Source organism: Pyrus communis, chromosome 7 (assembly GCF_041283825.1).
Source record: "Pyrus communis isolate YQ-2024b chromosome 7, ASM4128382v1, whole genome shotgun sequence".
Classification (NCBI taxonomy): Eukaryota; Viridiplantae; Streptophyta; class Magnoliopsida; order Rosales; family Rosaceae; genus Pyrus; species Pyrus communis.
This window is the reverse complement of record NC_142571.1, coordinates 1,903,474-1,924,087: the sequence shown is the minus strand read 5'-3', so window position 1 is coordinate 1,924,087 and position 20,614 is coordinate 1,903,474. Positions and strand designations below refer to the sequence as shown.

Below are 20,614 nucleotides of genomic sequence, written 5' to 3'. Positions count from 1 at the left end.
TGTTCATATCTTTACTCAACAATCTAAAACATCTACTATATCCAAGCACATTACGAAAGAATCTCAGTTTAACTCGGGATTTATTTTCGCAATCTCAACGTATAAATTTCTTACTAGCCGAAGAGACGGATCCGGAGTGGACTGATAGGCCAATACTAGCTAGACACGTGGCTCCAGCCCTTCGTACATGAAAATATTACTAACAGAGGTCTCAAATATTGCCTTGAATATGTTTAAAGAAACACACCAGCTAATCTTATGACACTTTGGTCTTGAAACATGGATATAATATATGCATGCAACTAGTTTTACAGAGCAGATTGGTTTACAGGATACTCCCCATCGGTAATGTTGTCCGAAGGCTGAAGCTCCTCGACCACTAAGACTATATGGCTGACAACGAAAGGAAATCTCCACGTTATCAGTAAATCCATACAGCCGTGTATGTGAAACGAATTATATTATTAACAAGCATGGGAGAGATAAAGGAAGGAATTACCCTTGTCGAATTCTGAGGCGCACACATTTCTTCACAGAGAGGCTTCAACCTCCATAGTTCCACCATGATCCGGACCACTGCTAGATGCGTTTTCCGAGGTACCCATCAGAAGACTGTTTTTAAAATGGTCCACAGAACCGGGCTCAGGGAATGGGCGACAACTTTCAGATCCTTGGCGAGGAAAGCACTGCTTGTTCTTCAGACTGTCGGGAAAGCATTCATTTGACAAGTTCACCAAGCCTGCTGTTTTGTGTTCACATGACAACTTGGTAGAAATAGGTGATTCAGATGTGTCGGACTTTTTTCCCGATGAATCCAAGGGTCTATGGAAGAGCAAATGAGCCACAGTTCGATCTATGGGATTGGTCTCTGTTTCCAAATCTGGTATTTTACCAAACCTACAATACCATAGGATTAACAGGAAAGTGAGTGATGATTCACAAAGACAAAATGATTCTTACCCTTGACCCAAATATGAAATTGATCAGTCGACCACAAATAGATAGAGCAATACAAAAGGCCGAACATACAAAGGCTTTCGAATATAGTCAAGAAAATGTAGACATAAACGGTGATAAAAGAAAAGAACTACATAAGTTTTTTCCATTTCCCATTTACTTTGTAAGAGTGGAAAGGAGGTATGAAAATGGTGGAAAAAGGATTGTAAGAACCACCAAAGAGGTGGACAGACAGTGAAACATGGGTGTGCAATATTTCGAGACAAACCTGTTAGCACTTTGACGAGGTGAGATTCGATACAACCATTTGCCCACTAATGCCCTATTTCTTTATAAAATTTCCTCGAACTGACCTTTCTACCTGGGTTTCTGTACAAGAATCTAGCTGATTAAATGATCCTTTTTTCCCTCACACACCCCCAACCCCCCCTTCCTAAATGGAGTGTATCGTTAACATTCCTATATTGCCAGGATTAATACCAAGTAATGAAGGGGAATGAAACATGTTATGTTCAAACTAAAATTTTAACAAGTTTAAGACAGTCATGACTCACGTCCATTAGTTTCATGAATTTTATAAGGTTCTATAACCTAGGATGACTGTTTCCCCTTTCTTTTCCAATTGTTTGAGTAAATTTTTGTTCTTTCACAGTTTGGAGAGAATGCGATCATCCAACCCAAAACCAATTTGCAATGTGTGGAGACCCAAATTTTTTTAAGAGAATAGATTTGCATCCTACCATGTCCACGGACAATTTTTTACAGTTGAAGTCCGTTGGGCATGCCATATCATGCTAAAATATGAGCATCGAACCCAAAGAGAGAGGCCCAAGATCATTTAAGCATGTATGTTAAACTTCCATCGTCCGACGTGGGACAGGCCGCCAAGGATGTTAAAATGCATGTAGGTAATCAGCATACAAAGGATAACCACTTGAGCTAAAATGAAAATGTAAAACTATGAGAACAAAGAAAACTCGTTAACCTGCTATGACTATTGATTTCCTCCTTTGCAATGACTTCACCCTCAACCTTGCTACTTTTGTTTGAACTGCTAGTATCACTAGCATAATGCCTGCGCATTGCACTTTGAGCCAACCGGTACAAGCTATCCCGTATGCAAAGTCTTATTTTGATGTCCAACTGTAAACATTGCTTTTCCATTTGTAAGTTGTAACTAAATCCAATTTATTTACCCTACCAGGAGAAGAATCCAATTTGAAAGTGAGCTTACCTTCGATATAATATATTGAAGCCTGTAAAGTATTGTATCCTCCGCCGAGTGATCATCAATTGCTGCAGAAACAATAGTGGAATCATCTTGTTCTACAGTTGAGTTCGGGTCCAGAGAAGGAAGAGTACTTAAGCCTTCAACTTCCAGATCAGCTCTCTCAAAATGCTGAATTTGATTTTCTTGAGGGCCTTTTTGAGTGCTAGACTGATTGGTACTAGAGATTTGATGACTAAATTGTTGTTGTTGCTTCTGAATGGCAAGCATTGCCTGTAGTTGCTGCCGCCTCCTTAACTTTTCAATTTTCTCTTGAGGAGACATGGTTAGAGGCTTTGCTGAGGTATCTACTAACTTGTTTATAGCATTTGCATTCCCAGAAGAAACTTCATAACCAGAAAACAAATTTTGATGCTTAAATTTCCCAGGTTGAATGTGAGATGACACATGCGTAGATGGATTTGTGAGGTTCCCATACGTAGACTGGGCTGCACATTGGTTTGGGATATGCTGGTAGGGTAAAGGCTCGGGTCCTTGAAGCAGTCTCTTCTGCTTGGGAGCTGTAGAAGGAGAGGATTCTACCATGAAGCATTCCAATTGGTTCTCAAAATGTCCAGAAGGGGTTCTTGATGAAGGCCAAGTACCATAAAAATCTTGCAATGATTTCTCCTCACTTTTTTCCTCCAACTTTTTACGACACCTCATTATTTTTTTCTGCCTAGAAACCTGCACATATCAAGGGAAAGACACTATTAACCTAATTTGAATGATATGAAAAGTACAAACTAACAAATTATGTTTGATATTTAATCAGTCAAGGTTTTTCTTTCCTAGATAAAGTTATGGCATCAAAGAAAATGTTCAAAATATTACATAACCATATGAATCCATAGAAGAAAGAGAACATTTCCTTTTAGTTGGATCATTAGAATGATTATGACATTTCTACAATTGATGTTACGCACATCAGACTCTCTGAATCTCAGTCGATGGATTTTTTTACTACACCTCTTTAACAATTTGGTTCTACCTCCCGGCTGAACAGACTTCCATTATGCAACGTTGACACACCGTTTGCATTTTAAAGTGATTTCTTAGTATTCCCCCATCTTAAATGGTATTATATTTTAAGGCATCTGACAGACTCTACTAACTCTCATAACTTATTTGCCTCATCACAGGACCTTGACATATCAGAACATAAGAGAGAAAAATAGAAAAAATGGTAGTACCCTATCAGCTGTTTCATTTGGGGAAGAAGAATTTTCGGCATTCAAGGAAGATTTTGTCAGAGTGCTTCGTCCCGTGTCCACATCTGACTGTGAAAGTCAAATACAATTATGAGATCACTTTCTTGATTAGGTGAAAGACATGAATATGCGAATGACTAATCAAGTTTAGATTAACTCATACCTGTTCCTTTTCCATGGTCTTACTTTTACCTCCAGCATATTCTACATGATCAAGTGCGACATGTGGATTCTGCAGACCATAACCTGCAGAATAATCCATCTTCCCATAGCCTGGGGTGATTGACTGGTTATCTTTCTGGATATAGTCTGTTTTAATTTCCAAATACTCAGAAGCATTCGTTACTGCACCTGATGTGAAACTTGGTGAGTCCGAAGAAACAGGAAAGGCTTTGATTGGACTGTCAGTTGCATCTCTAGTGGAAGACCACAGCTCGTCAGCATTACCAAGACTTACATTGCCAAATATAGTGTCATCATTGCTGCAAAATCATCAATTGTTTATGAGACTACAGAGTTGGATGGATACCATTAATAGTATTTAAAAAAATGTAAGGTAGAATAACGTAAGTTATGTAGAGGAATGGAGGGAGGAGTATCATAACCTATTAATATTTCATGGTCTGAAATTTTAAATGTATTTAGCACTTTGTTTTGTAGATGGTGTGCTTCAGTTTGTGAACTAGTACATCAGTGGAAAAGGAAAGATGGGGTACTTGACAGTAAAATTGCCACAACCAGCTGTCATTGAACACACCATTTTTTTTCTTGGGTGTTTGACAATGCCACCATGATGGCTTCTTAAACTGCTCCAAGATGGAGACGAATAATAACAAAGAATAAAAGATTTTCTATTATACTTCAGTTGAGAAAACTACTGAAAAATAATGATAGCCATGAAACTGTACAATTAGTTTTCCTTTAATTAGTTCTGCAGATCATGCCAGCTAGTCAATTCTGAAAAAAATAAGTATACGGTGCAATTTTTGTAAAATTGCAAAAATAAAATGAAAATAGTTTATATCAGAATGTTGTCGAGACTCCATTAACCAAAAAAAAAAAAAAAAAAAATCATGCCGTCATAAATTACCTAAAAATCCGGTCAAGATCATCAAAACTTCCAATGTTAGCCCATCCGTAGTCAACAAGATCACCTTGTTCTTTACCTTCATTCGAATTTTGAAAAATTTCACCATCTTTATCCAGTTGGATTGCCTCAGCTGTTAAAAAGGTAAATATTTTATAAGAAGCACAAATATTGTTAAAACTAGCAGAAATAAAATGTAAGATGGACAAGAAATTCAGCACTTCTAATTAAACAATCTGAAAACAGAATCACAAGAAACAATTGAAACAACAATCCACCTCCCCAAAACACAACAAATAAAGAACTACTTGCTTATCACGGTGCTATTTAGCTTCTTTGTCATTTTTATAAAGACCAAAATCCCACATTTTTTATAGAATACAAGATGAATGGATTAAGTGGAAGAGTGCATTGGGTGTGTTGTGTAACTATCGTATGACACTAAAGCCGAAGGGAAAATTTTATAGGACACCAATAAGGTTAGCCATGCTTTATGGCATAGAATGTTAGGCCGGTCAAGCATCAACACGTGCAAAAAATGTGTAGCAGAAATGAGAATGCCTCGTTGGATGTGTGGGCACACAAGAAAGGACAGGATTAAGAACAAGGCTCTTCCGAGATAAAGTAGGAGTAGCCATAATTAAAGATAAGATGAGACAAAATCGGTTAAGGTGGGGACACGTGAAGCAGAGACCTATAAATGCTCTAGTTAGAAGATGCAATATGAGACAGAGGCTCAGAGAAAAAAAGGGTAGAAGACTTGGGAAGACTTGGAAAGAGACTCTAATAAACGACATGTAGTACTTGGAGCTAACGAAAGACTTGACACAAAACCGAGTGCAGTGACATTCTAAGATTCATACAATGGACCCCACTTAGTGGGATAAGTTTTTGTTGTTGTTGAATACAAGTACATGTTTTTGGCTATTGAACTTCATGTATTTGAAATTTTAAACTTGCAAGGTAAAGACACACGAAAATCACCTTGACTATTATTTAAACCATATATTCTACCAATGTTATTCCCCATCAACTCAATCAAAGAATCAAAATCTCATATTAAACAAGTGTGCCACACCATCACTAATCTTCGAACAGTTTGATGATTTTGAGTATTTCACGTGATTTAACAAGTTAATCACAGATAGTCCAATTACATTAAGAGCAAACAACAAATGGAAAGATTGATGTCCCAGAAAATAACAAGGCTTAACTAAAAAAAGACTAAGCATTTAGTAAACTATACAGGTCCCCAAGAAAGAATAGAAGGATGGTAAGCAAATGGAGCTGAGATAATGCCTAACCTTTAAATAGGATACAATGAAGCATAACAAATTAACCATAGCCTGAATGAAAACATTGATTTCCATTGTCAACCGGAAATGTACACGGGTTAACTGACACTGGATTATCTATTCCCTCTGACGGTCTTATCCAAACTAAAGATGCTTTATGATTATAAATAAATAAATAAATAAATCTTAACTGTAGGTGATAATTTCAGTTAAGTTGTTGGGTGCTTCGGTACCTATGCAATGCTGTTCACTTTTGGCAACATTAGCTAATGATAAATCTGGCCACGAGTCCATTCCAAATTCAGAGGTAGAAATTCCTTCACTGGTGTCAAAATTAGGACTGCTTTCCAACTTTCTGTCTTGCAAGTCAATCTTGGGCCCATGGGTCTTCTGTTCGGTAGGCTTGATGGTGTGAGATTCTTGTTTCCATTGCTTCTTGTTACGATAATCCTCACTTGCCTCGTTGTAAGGCACAATATGATCATCACTCTCAACTGCCTCACTCCATACTATGTTTGCAAGCTGCAAAAATAAAAAACGTTAACATTAGCAAGAGGCATGACAAGAACAATATTTAAATAGTATAATTGAAAAGTTGACAAACAAATTATTTAAAAGAGCACTGGAAGTATTAATGACGATTCTGTCAGCTCAGTGGCTTATAACTACCGGAAATTGCATACATATCAGATATAGAAAGACAACATCGAAAAGTGCATGAGGATTAATGTACACTCATTGGAAAACCACAAATCTTTTAAGATTCTGGCACTTTAACACATTGTACAAGAATTCCACCGGCCAAATAGAATTACCAAACACATCCTAAAAGTTAAAGCACAAAAGATAAATATCATAGCTCAACAAGCTGCAGATTCCTAATTTAAATCGAAATAAAAAACTAACATTATCCAAGCACTCTTGCATGAAAACCATAGCTATTGCATCCAAGAATGTCTAAACACCTGATAAGCTTACACCCTTTTTTCTCAAACATATTGCGATTTTGCAGTTCCAAATTACAGCTTTCATAATTGTCATCATGGTTAGGTATTCTGTAACTAGCACAGTGTGCATAATAACTTTTGAGATAGTGTGATTTGTAGCTTTCACAACTAAGATTTCACTTTTCTTTTTGATTACATATACCGCATTTGAAACTTTCCTTACACCTTCTTCACTCTCATATTTTCTAGTTAAAGTATAGAATTAGAGCCTTAAAAACCCACATTTTTTTAAAGAAATCTATACACCCTCAAAGCTCAATGTCACATCTATAATCCCACTCGGTGCATCGTTTCCAAAATTCTTGTTTCTCCAATCTTCAATTCAATATATAGAGTTCTAGTTCAGCTCAATTCTTGTTTCTTCGCCTTGATTTCACTACACCAGCACCACGGAACTCTTCCTGCATCATATAAACTCATCTTATCCCCTACTTTTGATGACTATGTGCTCGTATCCACACACAAATTCAAATTCAAATTGTCGCTCCAAACATCTTAATAAGATAACTAACATTCCGTCTGTTCAACAAATAAACCACCTCCTGAAATGTTCATCCTTGGACTCACTCCACTGTTCTTCAATCGTTTTACACAAATATATGCGAATACCTAATCAACTTTTTTTTCGCACGATTTTCATAAATTCATTGTTCACTAATAATCATTTCTTCACCTCTGTTTCTCATTTGCTAGATTGTAACAAAAAAAGTCAATTACTGTAACAAAAATTCAAGAAAATATAACTATTTAGCCGTCGTTTTTGGCACCAAATTGTTCACCAAAAAGCACAGAAATTCACCTAAAATACAACAACAGCAACGGAAATTCATATATTTTATCTCAAAAACTCAAAAAAAAAAAAAAAAAAATCATTTCACATTCAACACAAAAAATATAAATTTACAATCTTATTACTCAATAATGCAAAAAAAAAAAAAAAAAAAAAAAGATAAATTAAATTAAGAAGAAGAAACTGTATACCTCCTCGTCGTTCCAATCAAACATCTCTGAAGAAGCCACAGTTAATCGCAAAACCGAAACCGGATTCAGATCGACGCACACAGTTTGGTCTACACATCGCCAAGAAACTTCACACTGTCAGCATCCAATCAAACGTTCCAACGCGCCCAGAGCGAGAGAGAGAGTGAAAGAGCAAAAGCACGGCCACTCAGAGCGAGAGAGAGAGGGAGAGATGGAGTGTGGAGGGAGAGAGGTTTCGAGGGTGAGGGAGAGAAGAGAAGAGCAGAGTTTGGCTTGTGCCGGGGGAAGGAGAGCGGGTGGAGCCCAAGTCACGTGAACCGGTGAAACTTGGGGACACGAGTGATGGGAAACGTATCTAAACTCGTGGTCAGAGAGAGGGGTGATCTAATGCTGCGACCTGATTGGCTAGAGGACTTTTAGGGGTCCGGTTTTACATTTGCATTTCGGATAAATTCCATTTGCATTTGCATTTCGGTGCCCTTTTTTTAATTATTTTAATTTGGTGTGGGTCGCGCTGGAGGTGGTTTGTGGTGGACGCTGGGTCTGGACGTCGCTTTCGAAAGTTGGGCTGGATTGAACCGAAGCCACCATTTTTGTCCACGGCTCTTTGGATCCGGCGCAAGTGGGGTGGGTCAGTGCGGGTAGTCATCCTAACTTTTGGTTAACATTGCTATTTTTAGAAACACTCGTATCTTCTTTTATCAATTTAGGGTTCGTTTGAAAGTATTTTGAAATAACTAAAAGGATTTTTAGAGAAAAAGAATTTATGAGTTTCAAAAGCACTTGAAATGCTTCTGCAAGAACCACCTCTTCTTTCAGGAACCACTTCGAATGCTTTTTCAAAATTTATTTGCATTTTTACTATAAGGATTGATTTCAAAAGTATTTTCACTAAAAGCGTATTCAGTCATTTTAAAATTACTTTCAAATGAGCCCTTAGACTTCTCACTATGTGAGGATAGAAATTCTCTTGCAATTAATATATTATTTTAGATTTAGCTGCCACTTTTTTTATATATATATATATATATAAATTTCAAGTTAAGTCAATTACAGTTTTATAATTGCAAAAATATAATTTGATCTCTAAAGCGGACAACATATTGCTTTTTTTTTTCTCCTCCTCTTTCACCAGTTCACTTTGTACATTTTTTGTTTAAATTTAATGGTTGGGGGGATTAAAGTTGGGATATTGGGTAATTATAAAAATTTAAAGGGTTAACTGGCCAAAATTAAAATTTAGAAGAAAATTTGTCAATTATAAAAATTCTAGGCTATAACCGGCAATAATTAAAATTTAGGAAAATATTGACAACTCTTTACAAATTCGGAAGAAAATCGACAAATGCTTTATATTTTATTACTTTAAACAAAGATACTTTTTCATATTTTGTTTTGTACCTATTCCTAAGCCGCATTAAAGCATATTTTGTTTTGTGCTCGACCGTCCGATTCCTTGAAGCCTGTGGCATCTTTGCTGCAGGTGCATGACATAAGATGGGTTTTTTATTTTTTATATATTTAAAATTGAATATAAATAATATCTGACGAAAACTACGATGAACGGATATGATTGGAGGATCACAGGATCCTCACAAAGAAGGATCTCTCAAACCAAAGAGCTTAACCAGAGAGATAAACATGCTAGAACACACAAGTCCAACATGACTTGTTTCGGAAAATGTTATAACAAATAGGTAGATGCAACGAAGGCAAATTTCGGCCCTTTGTCGGAATCATCCTTGAACACAAGAAACTTTGCAAGGTTTACACACAAAGATGAAAGATCCCAGCAAAGTGCCTTGCCTGATCAGTATCGTAGCTCCTCGAAGACGGGGTCTATATTTTGCCCCCATTCCCCGTAATACAGCTGCAACAGCTTCTCAGCTGGTGCTACACCTGCAATACATAATTTATGGTTCAACGTAAACACACAATTTCCGCCAAAAAGAAAACAAAACACCAAATGAAAATTTAGTGATCGTCACGCTTAGTAATGGAAAATCAGCTTAGCTTAGCTCCCAATCCCATACCGGTTCTCGCCACCTCCACCACCCCATCCAAAAATCCCGATTCATTCAAGCCTCTTCTTTCCAGGCCATCCTGCACAAGAATAGACGGATCCTATGAGCCAGCCGCGCACGCATACACGCACACTTAAAGCAGTAAGAGAAGTCTAATTTACCTTGGCAAACTTCACCACATTTTTGGCAACATGCTGCAGCAGTCCTCCACGAAATGGCGTCTTTAGACCAGTTTTGGGTACCTGCAACATGTAATTTTACAATCAGATTTGGGAACTTAACCGTTGTACAATAATGCAGAAGAATGAGCTTTGTTGTGAAGCGTTTGACATCACCTTATCTCTCAGCATCTGTCTTTCTTCGGTGGTCCAATCAGCTATCATGTCCAACACATTTGGTAGGGAAACTTCATCGTACAATAAACCAGTCTGGGATTTTAAAGAAACTCACAGGGTACGTAAGAGCCACAAAGACATAATTGAAATACCGGTAGATACAAAAATTATAATATTTGTTACATCTGTTATCAGAAAATAACGTTCAAACGCCTTTGGCTGCTTAGATATAGTTAAGAAGAACAAATGAACTAGTTTGATATGAGGAGTCGAAATGCATATTACCCAAAATGCTGGCAAACCACAAAATGTCTTCCAAGGCCCTGAACCAGCGCCCCTCATCTCCAAGTATTTCCTCAGCCTAACCTGAATGGGAAAAAAATCGGATAATTAGGCAATAACATCAGAGAAGCAAAAACGAATAATTAGATTGTTGACGCACGTATGTATGAAATGAACCTCAGGATATATAGTTCCCAAATGCATCTCCCAATCACTTATGGTTGGAATAACTTCACCCGGAATGCAACAACGCTTTCCTGCCATAAACTCCTGCGGGAATATAGCCATACTATGTCGTTAACAAAACAGTAGCTTGGCACAGAGAGCTTGCAACTACAGAAGAAAGCCTCAAATTACAAGACTAGCTATGAAAAGGATAGTGTTGAATAAGTGGCCAAGTGGCCATACTTTAGATTAAACAAACCAAAGGTGGGAAACATCTTTCCTTGTTTTGGGGAAGAAAATAAGGGTTGCTTTTTCTTTTGTCTACCACCCGTGAGTTTTGGCTCTTTAATAATGAAGGGTTTGGTTGCTTTCTTCCATTCGGTTGTGTGGAAACAAGAGAGAAGGGAGAGTTGCAGAGAGTTTTGCAGAGAGTTTTGCAGAGAGAAAGAGGGTAGAGAACAAGGGGTGCCGCATCCCCCATTTGAAAAGAGCTCCTCTCTTTGGTTAGTAATCATTTACCAAAGTAGTTGTTGTTGTAATAGCTTTGAGCTATATGTATAGAGAAGAAATTATTCATTATATTTCTTCCTCTATTTGTTTCTTTGGTGTGTGAGAGCTATTGGGTGTATTGGGCTTTTGGGTTGTGAGATTGCCAACACTTTGTAAACTCCCATTTGGTTGATAGTGGATTATTGGGTGAGCTCCTACTGCTCCGAGGACGTACTCCAGTTACACTGACTGTGGAGGAACCTCGTTAAAATCTTGGTGTTCTTTTATATTTTGTTCTTGCATTTTATTTGATATATTTCCTGTGGGTTAGCTTGAGTTGGTTCCAAAATTGATTTGGTGCTATCCTAGCACAACAATTGGTATCAGAGCACTGGTTGCTCTTGGGTATTGTCTAATTGCCAAAAATGTCAGACGGGCAAGATGAGAATCCTTTTGGAAGCAGCTCCGGATTTGCAAGAACTACGGTGCAAAATGCAAAGTTCGAAGTGGAAAAGTTTGATGGCACAAACAACTTCGGGATGTGGCAATGTGAGGTTAAAGATGTGTTGGCTCAACAAGATCTTCTTGCCGCCTTGGGAGAGAAGCCTGAAGCTATGTCGAAACTGGAATGAGAGAAATTAAATTTGTGGGCTTGCTCTTCAATTCGATTGTGCCTTGCAAAAACTCAGAAGTATTTTATGATGCGGGAGACTTTGGCAAGTGTGTTGTGGCAAAAATTGGAAGACAAGTATATGACGAAAAGTGCAGAGAACCGGCTACACTTGAAGAAAAAGCTCTACCGCTTCCAATACAAAGAAGGTACAAAAATGATTAGACACCTTGATGCTTTTAATAAGTTGATTGCTGACTTGTTAAATTTAGATGAGGATATTAAGGATGAAGATAAGGCCTTAATATTGTTGAATTCCTTGCCGGACTCTTATGAGCATTTTGTTACCACTATTATGCATGGTAAAGAAACTGTGAAATTTGAAGATGTGTCAAATGCCTTGATGAATTATGAAATGAGACATAGAGATAAAAATCATGATAGTACCTCTGAAGCTTTATTTGTTAGAGGTAGATCATCGGAGAGGAGATCCTCTTCTAGCAGGAAAAAATCACAGTCTCGACCTAGAGGAAACTCTAAAGGTAGAAAACCTTTGGAAAGGGATGAATGTGCCTTTTGTCGTAATAAGGGCCATTGGAAGAAAGATTGTCCTAGATTGAAGACCAAAGGCAAAGAAAGTTCTGAAGCTAATGTTGCTGAGGTTGAAACAGATTTTTCTGATTTTGCTTTAACCACTTCCTCATCATTTGATTGTGCTACTAAGTGGGTTTTGGATACGGGTTGTACTCATCATATGACTCCTCACAAGGATTGGTTTTCAAGCTTGAAAGAGTTTGATGGCTGTGTTGTGTTCATGGGAGATGACAATCCTTGCACAACAAAAGGGATTGGTACAGTTCGTTTGAAGTTGCATGATGGCATGGTTAAAGAGTTGACAGGTGTTCGGTGTGTACCGAATTTGAAGAAAAATCTTATTTCTTTGGGAACTTTGGAAGCCAAGGGCTTCAGGTTTTATTCAGATGGGCAAACATTGAAGGTGACTTATGGTGCACTTGTTGTGATGAAAGCTCCTCGATGTGGCCATTTGTATTTATTGCAAGGAAGCACTATGACAGGTGAAGCATCTGTAGTCTTAGAAAATATGGGCAAATCCGATTCTGATACTACTAGATTGTGGCATATGAGATTAGGCCATGCCGGTGAGAAAGCTCTACAAGGGCTTGTGAAACAAGGTCTTCTAAAAGGTGCCACGACTTGTAAGCTTGATTTCTGTGAGCATTGTGTCTTGGAAAAGCAAACTAGAGTGAAGTTTGGTACTGCTGTACATCAGACGAAGGGCATTCTTGATTATGTGCATTCGGATGTTTGGGGTCCTACAAAGACTCCCTCTTTGAGTGGTAGACATTGGTTCGTGACCTTTGTTGATGATTATTCAAGAAGGTCTTGGGTCTACACTATGAAGCACAAAAGTGAGGTGTTGAGCATTTTCTTGGGTTGGAAGAAAATGGTTGAGAACCAGACTGGGAGAAAGATTAAGATTTTGAGATCGGATAATGGTGGTGAATACACATCCGACCCTTTCTTTAAAGTTTGCAAAGAGGAAGGGATTGTGAGACATTTTAGTGTCCGGGGAACTCCACAACAAAATGGAGTTGCAGAAAGATTGAATCGAACCTTGCTTGAGAAGGTTAGATGCATGTTGTCTCAGTCGGGTTTGAGCAAGTCGTTTTGGACAGAGGCAGTTACTTATGCATGTCACATCATCAACCGATTACCCTCAGCTGCTGTTCAGGGTAAGACGCCAATGGAGGTATGGACTGGAAAACCTTCTAATGATTATGATTATATTCGTATTTTTGGTTCACCTGCTTATTTTCATGTAACTGAAAATAAACTTGATCCTAGAGCCAAAAAGGCTATCTTTCTTGGTTTTAGTAGTGGTGTCAAAGGTTACAGGTTATGGTGCCCGGAGATGAAGAAACTTGTAATCAGCAGAGATGTGACATTTGATGAAGAAAATATGTTTAGAGACTCTGAGAAGAATGTGAAAGATGTCCAACAGGTGGAGCTTGAGAAAGTTGCCTCTAGTACTTCAAATCCTATTTCCGCTGATGTCGAAGCCACTACAAGTGAAGAAGTGGGAGACCATGAGGATGTTGAAGAAGTTGAACTTGAAGATTCTATTCAAGTTGAAGAGCAAGTTTCACCTCAAGAGTCTATTGCCAAGAACAGAGGAAAAAGACAAATTACCAAGCCAGCTCGGTATAGTGATTATGTTGCTTTTGCTCTTCCTATTATCACTGATGAGATTCCATCCAATTTTGAGGAAGCCATTGAGAGTGAGGAAAAGGAGAAGTGGTGCAATGCCATGGGCGACGAGATGAATTCTCTCATGAAAAACAAGACTTGGGAGTTAGTTAAATTGCCTAAGGGTAAGAAAGCTATTGGTTGCAAATGGGTGTATGCCAAGAAGGAAGATGCTGATGAGAAACGCAATGTCAGATTCAAAGCAAGATTAGTTGCTAAAGGGTATGCACAAAAGGAGGGCATTGACTACAATGAAATCTTTTCTCCAGTTGTGAAGCACTCCTCAATTCGCATTATGTTAGCTCTTGTTGCACAATATGATCTTGAACTTGTGCAACTTGATGTGAAGACGGCTTTCCTACATGGTGATTTGAATGAAGAGATTTATATGTGTCAACCGGATGGGTATAAAGTGAAAGGGAAAGAAAATTTGTTTTGCAAGTTGAAGAAATCACTTTATGATTTGAAGCAATCTCCAAGACAATGGTATTTGAGGTTTGATAAATTTATGAGAGGCCAAAATTATTCTAGAAGTCAATATGATCATTGTGTGTACTTCAAGAAGTTGCAAGATGGGTCTTTCATTTATTTGTTGATATATGTTGATGATATGTTGATTGCCTCAAAGAATGTTGAAGAGATTGAGAAATTGAAGAAGCAAATGAAAAATGAGTTCGAGATGAAGGATCTTGGTGAAGCAAAGAAGATCCTTGGCATGGAGATCACTAGAGACAGAGAGAAGGATTTGGTTTGTTTGAATCAAAGACAATACCTTGAGAAGTTGATTCGGAAGTTTGGAGTTCATGATTCAACTAAACCGGTTAGTACCCCTTTGGCTCCTCATTTTAAATTGAGTTCTCTACAATGTCCTAAAGCTGATAAGGAGAAGCTGCAAATGAAAAATATACCATATGCAAATTTGGTTGGTAGTTTGATGTATGCAATGGTATGTTCTAGACCGGATATTGCTCATGCAGTTGGCATGGTGAGTCGATATATGCATAATCCTGGTAAAGAGCATTGGAATGCAGCTAAGTGGATATTGAGGTATCTCCATGGTACTCGAGATGTTGGTTTATGCTTTGAGAGGGATGACTCTGGTATTGGTCATTTTGCTGTTGGTTATGTTGATTCAGATTATGCAGGTGATCTGGATGGAAGGAAGTCTACTACAGGCTATGTATTTACTATGGCTAAAGGGCCAGTTTGTTGGAGGTCCATTTTGCAGTCGTCTGTTGCCTTGTCTACTACAGAGGCTGAATATATGGCAGTTGCTGAAGCTATAAAGGAGGCTATTTGGATACATGGACTGATTAGAGATTTGGGGGTTGATCAGAAGCAGGTGGAGGTACATTGTGATAGTTAGAGTGCCATTTATTTGGCTAAGTATCAGGTTCATCATGCGAGGACCAAGCACATAGATGTGCGTTATCACTTTGTTCGTGAAGTAGTTGGTGAAGGGGAGATCATTCTCCATAAGATTCCAACTAAAGACAACCCCGCTGATATGTTGACTAAGGTTGTTGGTGTAGCCAAGTTTGTTCATTGCTTGAACTTGGCTCACATTTTGCCTATATAAAGAAGGCGTTGAGCAGTAGGAGTTTTGGAGCATTTGGCTCGGCATGAGTTGTTCTCTTGCTAGTGATTGGGAGTGATGTTGTGTGTTAATTGTGTTGTTTGGCTTATCATGACGTTTTTCGGAACTTGGCCAAGGTGGAGATTGTTGAATAAGTGGCCAAGTGGCCATACTTTAGATTAAACAAACCAAAGGTGGGAAACATCTTTCCTTGTTTTGGGGAAGAAAATAAGGGTTGCTTTTTCTTTTGTCTACCACCCGTGGGTTTTGGCTCTTTAATAATGAAGGGTTTGGTTGCTTTCTTCCATTCGGTTGTGTGGAAACAAGAGAGAAGGGAGAGTTGCAGAGAGTTTTGCAGAGAGTTTTGCAGAGAGAAAGAGGGCAGAGAACAAGGGGTGCCGCATCCCCCATTTGAAAAGAGCTCCTCTCTTTGGTTAGTAATCATTTACCAAAGTAGTTGTTGTTGTAATAGTTTTGAGCTATATGTATAGAGAAGAAATTATTCATTATATTTCTTCCTCTATTTGTTTCTTTGGTGTGTGTGAGCTATTGGGTGTATTGGGCTTTTGGGTTGTGAGATTGCCAACACTTTGTAAACTCCCATTTGGTTGATAGTGGATTATTGGGTGAGCTCCTACTGCTCCGAGGACGTACTCCAGTTACACTGACTGTGGAGGAACCTCGTTAAAATCTTGGTGTTCTTTTATATTTTGTTCTTGCATTTTATTTGATATATTTCCTGTGGGTTAGCTTGAGTTGGTTCCAAAATTGATTTGGTGCTATCCTAGCACAACAGATAGATGGAAACCCGGAAGGTCATGTCAGTACAGTCAAAATAGTTCTTGTTCCGGTAGACAAAGTACATGGGAATATCAAGAGCATAATCAACATAGCGCTCAAACCTGCACAAGATAATAAGATAAAATCGACTAGAAACATTCAAAGGTTTGTACAACTATGAAAGAAAAATCAGCATTTGATAAACATGGACCATAGAACAACAATGCCAAACCGAATAGAACAAATACCAAACACAGCAAATTTAACTGCATAACAAACAACGAAAAAATAATAAGTGGATTAGGCAAAAAAGGAGACCAGAGCTATCTATTCTGAAAGACATTGGATTATTTATGCACAAGCTTACAAAGTTTCAGAGGAAAATAGCAAGAACTTGTTTCATAAGTATAAAGATCTTACCCAAAGGAGTCATGAAAAACAAAGGGAAGCATGCCTGTACGATCCTTGTCCACATCATTATAAATTTCACTGTAACAAGAAGTCGAATAATCAATACAGATGCCATGTATCGACCAAATAATAACGACTCCACTAAAAAGAGAAATAATAGAATGCATTAGACCAGAACAAAACAGAATACAGAAACCTTCTCGTGCAAAGAAAACCATTTGGCTTTCCTTCAGTGAAAGGTGAATTTGCAAATAGAGCTGTAGCAATCTGTTTCATTTGTTGAAAGGTTAATAGACACCCGAAAATAAACAAATTTTACACCAAAAACAAGGGATCATAATCCTCACAGGCTGCAAAGCAAGACTAGCACGGAGTTTCCTTATCATATCTGTTTCCGAACTGAAGTCCAGATTAACCTAGAAAAAATGAACATTGATGGTGCTCACGAGTTTAAAAGATCTTCCGTGACCAAATCAATCACGTCGCAAGTATTCATAGCAAGACCCTCCTTTGATTAGTACAAATCGTCATACCTGTACACTACAAGTCCTGAACATTGAATCAATTCCTCGTGAGCCGACTTTGGGCATGTAATTTAAAAAAACTTGATATCTTTCCTGAGCCAAAACATTTTATCAGAAGAAGTTATAACAACTTTTGGCAGTCAACAAGGCATGTTTCAACATTTGCTATCCCAATATAAGAATCGAAAATGCATCTCCATATGGTTGTACGGAGGATTATACCTTGGGCATCAAAGGTATGTCTTTAATCTCCCATTTAGGCTGATAACCAATATCAAGCAATCCAATTCCTATTTCCTTTAGAACCGATTGAACCTAGTAAAAAATGTACACACAAACAAGTTAGCATCCAAGAGGAAGGAAAAAACAGAGAACATTCTGGAAGTGGCCTTTAACTAAAAACGATTTATGAATAGATTGTGGCATAGTTGCACATGAATTTCAAAGTAGAAATATCTTTACTGACCTGATAAAGGTGTGAATCAACTTCAGCATGAATTTGATGCAGAGTTTCAAGGGGCGCACCGCTATGCTCGAACTGACCTCCAGGCTCCAGCGCTATGCTTTGGTTACCCTACCCAGCATTGTCACATTTTATATAAAAATCATGATAAATGGCAAGGGTTTCTCGTTAACTGATTAAACATATTGAGTCATACGAGAATGCACAAATTACAGGCGAATTTAAGCAATATTATACCTGTTTAAGTGCAATAATGTTGCCACCTTCAAAATTTTTATCCCAACCAAATCCCTCAGCAATCCCATTAAGCAACTCAGCTATTTGTTCATACTTCATTGGACGTAAAGTTTTTAGGTCAAACCCAAACCTCTCATGTTCAATCCCAATCCTAAGGACGGAAGCACGATCAAGTTTACAAAAATTAGCACAAGCTATCCAAAAAACTGAGCACACAAAGCATGGTTAAAATAATGCAATAATATAGTATAAATTACCTCCAATTTTCCTTAGGCTTGCATCCAGAGGCAAAGTAGCCTATGAGATCCTCCTTGGTCAGTGGCTCTGTTGAAACTGCAGCTGCTTCTGTGGGAGGCCTTGCATTAACTGTCACGCTACGCCGTCGTTTCTGGCCTTCTTCTAGGTTGCCTGCTACATGCAAAATCTGTCTTCCTAGCAGCAAAATATAGTGAAGCTATCTGTGAAATGAGTGCCATGGCTGCTCACAACAACAAGCTGCTAACCTCTTTGATCTTTCTTGATCAGCAAATTTTGAAGTTCAACTTCAAGGATTATATTTTTTTCCTTTACAGAACAAGTTGTATTTACAGCCACGATCCTACAGGATCCTAACAGACGTATAATCATAAGGAAATCATAATACATATATATCTTGTACCGAAACTAATTAAAAACTGTGAAAACCAAATGTATTTATGATAACCTTGGAGAATAAATGTGAGTTCGATGCAACACTTTAACTAGAGAGAGATTTGTCCACTATTTAACCATTTTGATTTTAGGCATTACACAACTCCATTTCTGTTGTGATTGGCTCATATTATGAGTTGGCAACAATTTCATCTCAATCATGTGGAGTGATAGCTACTTTCGGCTAAAGAAAGGGACAAAGAAAAAGGGGGACATCATTATGATGTCTAGCCCTTGATTTGTGGCTTTTACAAAGGCAAAGAATTGGCCTTGAGTGATGAGCCGAAAGAGAGAAGAGGAGAGAGAGAAGGCGGGGCCTTTTGTTTATATTAAGGCATTTGGTTATGCCTTTGTGGAGTGTGAAAGAGAGCATCCAAGGGGGAGAGCATTCGGCTCTCCCATGGAAAAGGTTGAACATGGGTTGAGAGAAAATCAAGAGAGTTAGAGTGAAAAGTATTCTAGTGAAAGAACTCTTGGGGTAGAGTGAGGCTCTTGGGAAAATTCTGTGAGTGGGTGTACAAGGGATATGGGATTGGGTTATGTCGATTTAACTTATGTATACTTGTACTGTTATTCTCATAGTGAAGAGCAATATCTCTCCGGGGACGTAGGCAGTTTTTTGCCGAACCTCGCAAATTTTTCTGTGTCTTTATTTCTTGTATTTTATTTTGTTCAACTGTGTGTGATTTTGGTGAGGTTGTAATCTGAATCTTGGTTCCGCACTAAAGAACGGGCCAAGGCACAACAATTGGTATCAGAGCATTGTTGGAGGCTTTGTTTCGTTGGAGGTCCAGATTTGTTGTTCACCATGGAATTTTCAGTTGAGCAGTTTAAAGGAAGAGGCGGTTTTGCTCTTGGTAAAGGAGAGTAATGGAAGCCTGAAGAAATGGAAGCCGTGTTTAGGGATGCTTGGATCAACTGCGAAAGTTGATGTTGAGGAAGAAGACAAAGGCCTCTTTCTTCTTACCTCACTTTCAGATTTGTACGAGAACCTTGTGAAACTTTACTGTAAGGAAAGAAACAGTAAGTTTGGAGCAGGTGCAAGCTTCTTTGGTGTGGAATGATACACACAAGAGACCATGGATGATGGTGGGCACAAGACTGCTTAAGCTATTCAAGGTTGAAATCGTGGAAGAAAATTGGAAAGAGGATCTGAGAGAGACAGCAGGTTCGGATCCGGTTCCGGAGACAAGGGTCCACAGTGCTACGGGTGCAAGGCCGGGTTAGCAAGTTTGTGGTGGAAGACTTTGAGTATGCCCTCTAGGTACTCGAAGCAACACTTCTCCTGGTGATGTTTAGTCTCAAGTGTTGCAGGGGTTTTGCAGCAGGTGGAGCTATGGGATTCATAGGTGATGAGAAGATCCTGAGGTAGGAGGAAGTGTGGGAATTTTGTCTGGCTCGATGGGTTGTTGCTGGAATAGGCGCGCTGACGAGTTTCCAGGTTGCAGACAATGAAGAGGAGGAAAACCTGCTGGAGGAGACGAGGATGTGTTGAGATCCTGTCTGAAGCTAAATGGTGATTTTTTAGCTTGCAGCAGCTGCACATGCATTGGCAGTAACTGAATCGGAACAGGACCAACGAGGTGGATTCAGAGTGTGCATGCTGGTACGTAAGGCCAATGGGCTTTGGTGATGGGTGCAAGGATTTTTGCATGGTGTATTCGCCAAGGTGGAGATTGTTGTGATTGGCTCATATTATGAGTTGGCAACAATTTCATCTCAACCATGTGGAGTGCTAGCTACTTTCGGCTAAAGAAAGGGACAAAGAAAAAAGGGGACATCATTATGATGTTTAGCCCTTGATTTGTGGCTTTTACAAAGGCAAAGAATTGGCCTTGAGTGATGAGCCGAAAGAGAGAAGAGGAGAGAGAGAAGGCGGGGCCTTTTGTTTATATTAAGGCATTTGGTTATGCCTTTGTGGAGTGTGAAAGAGAGCATCCAAGGGGGAGAGCATT

The 20,614-nt window shown here is 38.6% G+C and overlaps 2 protein-coding genes across 6 annotated transcripts; both read right to left on the bottom strand.

Annotated features, from left to right (window-relative positions):
* Positions 1-63: 63 nt before the first annotated feature.
* On the bottom strand, positions 64-8,459 carry LOC137733402 (protein LNK2). 4 transcript variants are annotated; one of them, XM_068472555.2, is made up of 10 exons: positions 7,806-8,231; positions 6,051-6,339; positions 4,526-4,655; positions 3,787-3,917; positions 3,599-3,708; positions 3,418-3,504; positions 2,192-2,911; positions 1,943-2,100; positions 500-897; positions 64-393 (listed from the first exon to the last, which is right to left on the bottom strand). In XM_068472555.2, exons 1-9 carry the CDS (start codon positions 7,827-7,829, stop codon positions 531-533), a joined length of 2,016 nt encoding a protein of 671 aa, XP_068328656.2. In that variant the 5' UTR covers positions 7,830-8,231; the 3' UTR covers positions 64-393; positions 500-530. The 4 variants fall into 4 exon arrangements, with proteins under 4 accessions (XP_068328656.2, XP_068328655.2, XP_088553601.1 ...); XM_068472554.2 differs by having other exon boundaries at positions 3,599-3,917; positions 7,806-8,459; XM_088697475.1 differs by having other exon boundaries at positions 64-179; positions 3,599-3,917; positions 7,806-8,459.
* A 578-nt stretch (positions 8,460-9,037) lies between these two features.
* Positions 9,038-18,576, bottom strand: LOC137733538 (glutamate--cysteine ligase, chloroplastic-like). Of its 2 annotated transcripts, XM_088697473.1 has the most exons (16): positions 18,227-18,576; positions 17,970-18,120; positions 17,736-17,843; positions 17,492-17,584; positions 17,279-17,362; positions 17,093-17,161; positions 16,942-17,012; positions 16,755-16,823; positions 16,363-16,456; positions 10,624-10,716; positions 10,450-10,530; positions 10,165-10,257; positions 9,991-10,071; positions 9,839-9,908; positions 9,612-9,704; positions 9,038-9,282 (listed from the first exon to the last, which is right to left on the bottom strand). In XM_088697473.1, the coding sequence occupies exons 2-15, from the start codon at positions 18,066-18,068 to the stop codon at positions 9,616-9,618; spliced, it is 1,194 nt and encodes a 397-aa protein (XP_088553599.1). In that variant the 5' UTR covers positions 18,069-18,120; positions 18,227-18,576; the 3' UTR covers positions 9,038-9,282; positions 9,612-9,615. The 2 variants fall into 2 exon arrangements, with proteins under 2 accessions (XP_088553599.1, XP_088553598.1); XM_088697472.1 differs by having other exon boundaries at positions 9,038-9,704; positions 18,227-18,571.
* Between the last annotated feature and the right edge of the window lie 2,038 nt (positions 18,577-20,614).